The 9,012-nt window shown below is 42.4% G+C and overlaps 1 protein-coding gene across 1 annotated transcript in view; it reads right to left on the bottom strand.

The window, feature by feature from the left end:
• Positions 1-8,774, bottom strand: part of LOC117956013 (polypeptide N-acetylgalactosaminyltransferase 10-like) — a 67,792-nt gene extending 59,018 nt beyond the window's left edge. Inside the window, exon 1 of the mRNA XM_034890857.1 lies at positions 8,504-8,774. Coding sequence (XP_034746748.1) covers positions 8,504-8,662 — 159 coding nt within the window. The 5' untranslated portion in view covers positions 8,663-8,774. The remainder of the gene's footprint in view (positions 1-8,503) is intronic.
• Positions 8,775-9,012: the final 238 nt, after the last annotated feature.

Raw genomic sequence — 9,012 nt, forward strand, 5'->3', positions numbered from 1 at the left:
GCTGCACTAATGACATGTCTTTGTCAAAGATAACTCCCAAATTTCTAAGACTTGGCTTTGCAGACTGACCTAAATCACGGTTTTTTAATCCCAGGGATTGCAACCTCAGGGGCAATGATCAATGTTTCTGTTTTGTCTGCATTTAGCTGCAGGGAGTTCTCACTTAACCATTTTTTAATTTTTTTTTATATATATTTATATATTTATATTATATGTTATACTTTTGGGCCTTTTTTGAAAAAAATTAAATATTGTGTGCTTTATGTGAGTTTTAATGTTTATAATGTTTATTTTTAATAACCCAGTTTGTCCTTAAAAAATGCTGTTGATATCTTGACCGTAGACAACAGGGTTGATGAAGCCTTTCTTTAAAATAAATCCCGACGGACAATATACTGTACAAATTGCTTTAGGGCTCAGAGCGTTAAAAATAGCAACGTAATCAGTTTCAATACAGTCATTGAAAAAAAAAAAGCAATGCATTTATACAGGAGACGAGGATTACAAATGTGGATGTCATCATGTGACACTGTGGAGGAGAGATAGAGAGAGGGGGGGGGGGGGGGGGAGATGGCCCATGTGACCTGGTCTGGAAGAAGAACAGGACTTCTGCAGTTTGGCAGCATGTTGCAGTTTATTTAAATTTAACTTCTAATTTTTCCCAATTTCTTTGGGCGTCCCCAAAAGGAAACTTTGTCAACATCTGTTTCATCTAAAAAGAAACATTTCGCTGTTTGTTCATGTCACTTCAATGTTATTGCTGCATAATGGGACAAACTGACCAACACATATCTAATATATCATATATAAAAAAAGATCCATACATGGCGCCTGTGTATCGATACAGTATTGCCACTGAAAATATCACGATACTATGATGTATTGATCCCCCCCCTCCACCCCTACCCAAAACGGCTCTCATGCTGCCCCTAAACCTTATAATCTGACCCAAGCTTAGTGTGACTGAAGCAGATTCATGCTGAAGAAACAGGCCTTGTTGAGGATGCATCTGATGTGTGTGTGTGTGTGGGTCTTAGCACACTGAAGCACAGAGCTGGCCTTAAATTGGCATCCTGGGATTAGTTTAATCATCTGAGCATAAAAAAACAAGCAGCTCCATCACCCACGTGGCTGTAATTAAAAGGCCGACTCCTCGCTCCGTATCCACAGGCTGTCTGCTGCACCTGTCCCTCGCTTGGCTCCTTCGCTGATCTGGGCCAGCAGATCCCCTGACAGGCATACAGAGCAGCTTCTGCACGCGCTCAGTCTGTGCTGCAGCCAAGCAGAGAGTCAACGTCGGCGTTGTGCGTAGAAACGTGGGGAGGATACGCCCTCAAACAAAGTCAGCGTGTGAACAAACAGCTCTTTTACCCTTTGTTTTGTCTCCCGAGGCGTTTCATCCCATTCCCTCGCTGCGCCGTCTCTCTTTCTCGGCGAGGAGTGGTGAAGTGCATCGACTTAAGTCTGCAGCGAGTAACTCTACTCGTCTTTGCAAATGACTTTCATCCCTCAGTCTCCCTCGTTTCCAGGGGCTAAAAGACGTTAGAGATAAAATCTCACTCCCCCAGTCTAGCAGCGCCGCCCCAGCTAGCCCACGGCTCAGTGAGACTACATCAGGTACTAACCTAAGAGCTAGAGTAGATGGAAATGGGCTGTTCTTATACAGCGCTTTCTGGTCTTAACGACTACTCAAAGCACTTTTACATCGCACAGGAACCATTCACCATTGACACACATTCCCACACAGTGGCTGAGGCTGCCTCACACGCATTTACGCTCCGATAGGGCAGCATCGGGGTGGTATGAGAAAGTTGCAGTCCTTTGAGGTGAATCCAGTTTTTATGGGTATTATGGAATAGGGCGGAATGATATTGTGTTTTAGCATCAACATCGTGATGTGCGCATGCGCGATGGTCACATCGCAGGACGTTGTAGAGCGTCCTCTGGTGGACAAAATATGTAACGCCATCACTAACAGGGACGTTGTAGAGCGTCCTCTGGTGGACAGACTATGCAACGCCATTACTAACAGGGACGTTGTAGAGCGTCCTCTGGTGGACATACTATGCAACACCATCACTAACAGGGACGTTGTAGAGCGCCCTCTGGTGGACAGACTATGCAACACCATCACTAACAGGGACGTTGGAGAGCGTCCTCTGGTGGACAGACTATGCAACGCCATCACTAACAGGGACGTTGTAGAGCGTCCTCTGGTGGACAGACCATGCAACGCCATCACACGTCCGTTTTTATTTTTAAATAATAATTTATCAGAATCATTTATTTGTCATTACAAATGATTCTGATGAATGAATATTTAAAAGATTATTTTTTTTTAATTGGCCATTATAAATGCTGATACGATTTATCGGGAGATGCCTAATATCGGCTCTAGTGAAAAGCCCTTAATCCCAGACGGGTGGACTGGGACTTCGTTGCCTGCGAGTCGGTTAATTAGGGTCGGCAAGCGCTCAGAGAAAAAACTAACTAAATTAGCATCCCTCCCCTCTCTAGCCTCACATTAACCTTCTCTAATGTCTAACACTCTGACGGACAAAACCTCCAGGTCCCCGCAGTGATAAGAAACTGTTTTCACAAAAACACAACCCTAAACTCCAATGAACTCTCACAACTGTATCTTAAACCATGTCAAATTGTCTTAATCCCACTCTCACAGCCTCGCTAATTGCTCTTAACCTCACAGGATTCATAGAGTTGATGTGATTTTCTTAATTGCAGAGAGCTCCCCCCCCCCCGGTTTCCCCTCACTTGTTTGCTGTCATATGAGGTAATTCTCTGCAGACTGAAATTATTTGCAATTGCAGAAAGAGTGCCTTGGGAAGGCTTGGCTTTCCTTCAGATCCTAGTGAGTGTGTGTTGCAATCTGCAAGAGTAGTTTTTTGCAAGAAAAAGGCAGCCGAAATAAATTTCAATTTTGGTTTTTGTGCACTTTGGGCTCACGCTTCACGTAGGTGCCGCCTCGAGGTTTCTCAAATATCACCGCCTGCTATTGGCATGAAACATCATTCCCTCTCTCCCACATGGTGTCAATGCTGCAGAGAAGGAGCGATGTTTCACAAGACCACGGGCTCAGCTCTTACTCAGCTGTAATGTTTATCAGAAGAGCAACAGACGAGAAAACAGACAGGGAGAGCTGCGGGTCAAACAGTTTGAAACTGCCGGAGCGCCGAGCAAAAGCACGGAAATCTGGGACATATCGGACGGCTTTTAACGTCTAGGTCTGGCTCAGTTCCTTCATGGGTGTTAGTTTCCGTGATGAGAAACGTGTCAATTCGTTCTTCCAACTACTGAAATCGTAGGGTAAATAGTTAAAGGAGAAACTAGTCTTTTATAAAGACCTTAGTGGTCCCTAATACTGTATCTGAAGTCTCTTTTATATAGACCTTAGTGGTCCCCTAATACTGTATCTGAAGTCTCTTTTATATAGACCTTAGTGGTCCCCTAATACTGTATCTGAAGTCTCTTTATATAGACCTTAGTGGTCCCCTAATATTGTATCTAAAGTCTCTTTTATATAGACCTTAGTGGTCCCTAATACTGTATCTGAAGTCTCTTTTATATGGACCTTAGTGGTCCCTAACACTGTGTCTGAAGTCTCTTTTAAATAGACCTTTGTGGTCCCTAACACTGTATCTGAAGTCTCTTTTACATATAGACCTTAGTGGTCCCTAATACTGTATCTGAAGTCTCTTTTATATAGACCTTAGTGGTCCCCTAATACTGTATCTGAAGTCTCTTTTATATAGACCTTAGTGGTCCCTAATACTGTGTCTGAAGTCTCTTTTATATAGACCTTAGTGGTCCCTAATACTGTATCTGAAGTCTCTTTTATATAGACCTTAGTGGTCCCTAATACTGTATCTGAAGTCTCTTTTATATGGACCTTAGTGGTCCCTAACACTGCTAAGCTACCTGACTACAGGAGACATTAGCTCAGACTGCGGGTGTGAAAACGCCCTAAATCTTCCACAGACCTAACGACTGTAGGGTAACACGGTGTATATGTGCAGACACATTTCAGACAACCTGAGACCCAACTTGTCAAATCTTACACATCTGCTGATGCCAGCCCCGCCTGCTTAACTTAAACCGGATGGGGAAACCAAATGCTTTGCGACGTTAGCGTAAACACATTTGCGCAAGTCTGCCAGTCCTTTGTCAAGACATGCATGCACGTATAATGCAACATGCATAATACAATAAAATGGTAGAGGTGGCAACGTTACTGGATATTGGAAGTGATTAAAGGATCAGAGTCTAAAACCCTCTTGCGTTTATTGTCTGGCTGTGGTGGTGTTTTGGGCGTAAGGGGGCCCGCGGGTGTGCCTCAGGGAATGCAGATCCTATGCCCAGAGGATGTTGTGCTTGGTCTAGTCTTGTTCCTGCGGGTCTATCGATGCCTCTGTAACGAGCCTTGACGTTGTGAAATCTAAAGCCCATCAGTTGTTGAAGATGTAGGGATGCAACTAACAATTACTTTCATTGTCTTGGTTTAGTTTTTTTGAACATGTTGAAAATAAAAAGATGAATAAGATAAGATAAAAAAATCTTTAGTTGTCCCACAGTTGGGAAATTGCAGAGAAGAGCAGAGATAGATAAATTTACAAGATAAAGCAAACAGTATTATACAATAAATTACAAATTAATCATGAAATTGCACTTTGAAAATTGCCCAAATGAAACATAAAGCGCAGATGCACATAAAGCACAGATCATGCACAGTTTAGCTCCTCCTCCTTTGTCTGGCCTTATCAACTTTAACTCAAATGCAAACAGAGGTGCAGCAAGGAGGGACTGCACAATCCCACTCAAAACAACTGCATTCAGCCAGGCCATCTTCTCATTTACAGCATCACATCAGTGGAACTTGGTACCACCTTTAGTTAGAGAGTCCCCATCCTATTACTCATTTAAGAGTAATGTAAGAAATGGATGATTGAAAATCAACACTGTCAACGCTGACGCTGGTCCCATCCGCCAACAATAACTCTATCATCTATTTTAGATTTGATTTGCTTATCTTGTTTATTCGATTGTTGTGATTTAACATTGTAATTTTTAACTTTTTGTCTATTGTATAAATATCTTCATTGTATTATAACTGTTTATTATTTTAGGATGTTTTTTATTTTAGGATGCCTAATAACATCTGGCTAGGGGACTGCCGAGGAAAAGTAGCCTACGGCTAACTCGGGTACGCTTACATTTGCTTCGAATGTTGATCAGTGTACATTGTCCTCTTTTCAAATAAACAAATAAATGACAAAAAATGAAATGAAATGAGGATGTTTCTCAGAGTCAACCGTGTTGGAACGTGAACATTTCAGCATAACCAACAAAAATTGAATACTCAGCAAATGTATCTTTCATGAGATCTGTACATCAGGATTTCCACATTTAAAAAAATATAAAAATAAAATGAGTAGGAAAAAGTTAAAAAACTTCTGCTTCTTGCAGGTGTTTCTGGATCTGGATCTGGATCTGGGGTTGGAGTCACTGTTGCCTCCGTGTTCCTGACCCCAGGACACCAGGAGGGTTAAAGTGGTTTAACCCTCCTGGTGTCTTCGGGTCAATTTGACCCATTTTCAAAAAGTTCCTATATCAGAAATTTGGGGTTCTTTCAAACAAATTGGCACAAACAAAATAATGGGCCTAATTCAATACAAGTTTCTTAGAAACAATTAATCATTTCATTAAATGTGGGTGTTTTATTCAATTTTATAGCATTTTAATAATTTTTTTGGTAACCCTCATGTTGTCTTCAAATTTTACCCATTTTCCAAGTTATTTTTTACAGCCAAAATAAAGGAAGTTGAAATACGGGTGAAAAATGTTGGAAGAAGCGGCAAAATCAATCAAAAATACCAAAAAATACACAAACTTCATTAAAAAAAAAAAAAACTGTGTGAAAAGCAACAATAAAAAACAATTGAGATAAGGGGAAAAACTTTTTCATGGTCAAAGGGAAGACAACACATTAAAGAAAGTTGAAAAAGCCCGGAAAAAAGGGACTAAAACATTGGGGAAAGGTGACAAAAGTATTGAGAAAGACGACCAAAACCAAGAGTAAAAACCCAGATTTTTACCCAGAAAACCACACGGTTGCACGGTCAGCAGGAAGACAACACAAGGGTTAAAATGTGTGTTCCCCCGTCTTTGTTGTTTAACGGCCGCTGTGTTCGTGGAGGACGTTGTCCTCGTGTCTCAGACCCGCCGGTTGTGTGTCTTATCAAACTGTTGTGGAGGTTGACCGCTGTTATCAGCGTTTGCTAATGTGTAACGGGCCAGTCCTGGCCTTGTAGATGTCCTTTAATCCCTTTCAGGGTGGGAAATTAGCACCCGCCGCCAGCCCATGGCGGGTACTTTTTCAAAGTGGTGGGTGACTTTTTGTCACTCCCCCGATGTGAGTCGAGTGCAGATTTGAGTTGCGCATGCGTCACTTTGCGACAAGTAGCATACAAGATGCTAACGAGAGACTTCTGTAATGTCAACACAGTAAAAATGGACTCGCTGCTGGCAAGAAGTTAGCATCAATCACAACAAAGGCTGTCAGTTGAATGGCGTTTTGAGCTAACGTTAGCAATCAAACAGCCATAGAAAGCTTAAATGATGATGATGATCCAAAGCAAAATTCCTCTTATGTGTCCTCATAGTAAATAAAGCGGACCCTTAAATTAATTGTATTAGATTCATTTTAATTTATTTCCATGTTAGCCATTTTCAATGAAAATGAGGACCATGACACAAACATGATCATTGCCTTTGCAGTTTCAGTTTCAAAAATACAAATCGCATTTAGATATTTTCCTCATATCGTGCAGCCCTGACACATAGGCCTACAATCAATAACACATAGGACACAGGACACACAGGACACATAGGCCTACAATCTATAACACATAGGACACAGGACACATAGGCCTACAGTCAATAACACATAGGACACAGGACACACAGGACACATAGGCCTACAATCTATAACACATAGAACACAGGACACATAGGCCTACAATCTATAACACATAGGACACAGGACACACAGGACACACAGGCCTACCATAAGTCTACAAAACATAAAAGCCAATGATAACTCTTTGATTTATACCCACAATACAAGACACTCCAACAACTTTCATTTCCCGTTTCGTTTCCCATTTTCGCGTCCCTTAACCATGTTACATTGAGGAACATCTCTTTGGTACAATCACTACGGCATCACTCCAGTCAACATCTAGGCCTCCATTATCCTCATTTAAAGCACAATGTAAAAGGTCACTAATCAACAATGACGTGTCTTTTAAGATCTCGTTGTAATTCATCCCATTTTGTACAGGTGTTGTGGGCCATGTCACAGTTGTAAACATCCATATTCCAAATGACCTCAAGTTGATTTCCTGTTGCAGTGAGTGTATGTGAATGACATCAGGATGTTGCATAGCAAATCAAACCAGCTATTAGGCTAACCAAAATAACACCATGCCAACCTCTAGATATGGTGAAGGCTATGTAATGATGTGTGTGTGTGTGGGGGGGGCTTTATTTCAAAGGCCAAGGGAACTTTATCAGGATGCATAGTATCCTGATCCATGAAATAATTTGCCTTTAATAATAAAAACCTGCCTGCGTCTATGGTAATTTAACATAGGGGGGTGTATAATTACACCACCTGTATTTTGAGGAAGTCTATTTATTTATTTACAATACATTATTCATTTACAAAGAAAATTGGTGTCCTTAAAAGGTTGGATTTTTCTAAATATTTTGATTTAAGGCATTAAGATCAATTTCGAAAGTATGTTTATTTATTCCTCTTTTTGATCAACTTTATCATGACCCATGCAAGCCACTGTATGTGAATGACATCAGGCTGTTGCATAGCAATGAAATCCCATTAAAAAGGTCCATAAGGCCTTTTTTGGGGGGGGCTTTTAGCCTCTCCTGCACAAAGTTTTACCTTGCATCAACACCTACTGTTGTTTTTAATAATGTGCTTACTGAAACTGAAGCTGACTACATAACAATGATACCTGACCGTTTAAATGTCAACCTGTGAACGCAGCATCGCCTGCTTTAATTTTTTGACAACTTCCTGAAGTCTCCGGTATTGTAACTTTACTGCGACGCCCAGCTTCGGGTTAGCTAGCCTACGTGGCTCCCTGTCCACCCTGGCCGCTATAAGGTTATAACTAAAGACCTGCCATGCTTCCGTGGTGTTAAAAATGAAGGTCCATTTTGAAGAAAAAAAAAAAAAAAAAAAAAAAAAATCACACAGTATGGGAATGTAACGGTTGGTAACCGTTGGCACGGAGGCGAGCACGGGAGCCCGGGCAACCACTGCAGCGAACAAAGTCACATTTTTACGGATTTGTGGCGGTGATTTCGTCGCCGTCGGTACACTGCGAGACAACCGATAAAACAGCGGAAATACATTAAATGCTTCCCCGAGACAGTGAAGGGACACCCGCGGCCGAGCTCCTACCTGTATCTGCGGGATGCCGCCCGGACCGTCCACGGTGTCGGGCGAGTTGTCGAAGACCCGGTCCCGGTACAAAGACCACAGCCCGACGTTGGGGAGGAACAGAAGAGCCGCTATGAGCAGCCCGGCGACCTGCAGCAGCCTCTTCTCCTTCCGCCTCATCTCTCCGGGAGAAAGAGTGCGAAGCAGCGGCGGCGGAAACTAGCAGACCCCGGCTCCCAGCTTCTCCGAGCCGAGACAACTTTCAGTCTGACTGGAGGGGGGGTGGAGGGTGGTGGGCGGGACGGACACCGGCGCCTGCGCCTGCGCCGCTAGAGGGAGCGAACCACGGCACGCACGCAGCCGGAGCGGGGAGGAGCGTGGGTGGGGGGGGTGTCTTTAACAGAAGACCTTTTTTTATTTTTTTTATTTCTATTTATTTATCTATTTAATTTTAAATACACAATTACACAGACTTAGACTTATCTTTATAAATCCTTTTGGGATGACTCCCGCGCTCCCGCGAGGTAATT

This window comes from Etheostoma cragini, chromosome 13 (genome assembly GCF_013103735.1).
Source record: "Etheostoma cragini isolate CJK2018 chromosome 13, CSU_Ecrag_1.0, whole genome shotgun sequence".
Lineage (NCBI taxonomy): Eukaryota > Metazoa > Chordata > Actinopteri > Perciformes > Percidae > Etheostoma > Etheostoma cragini.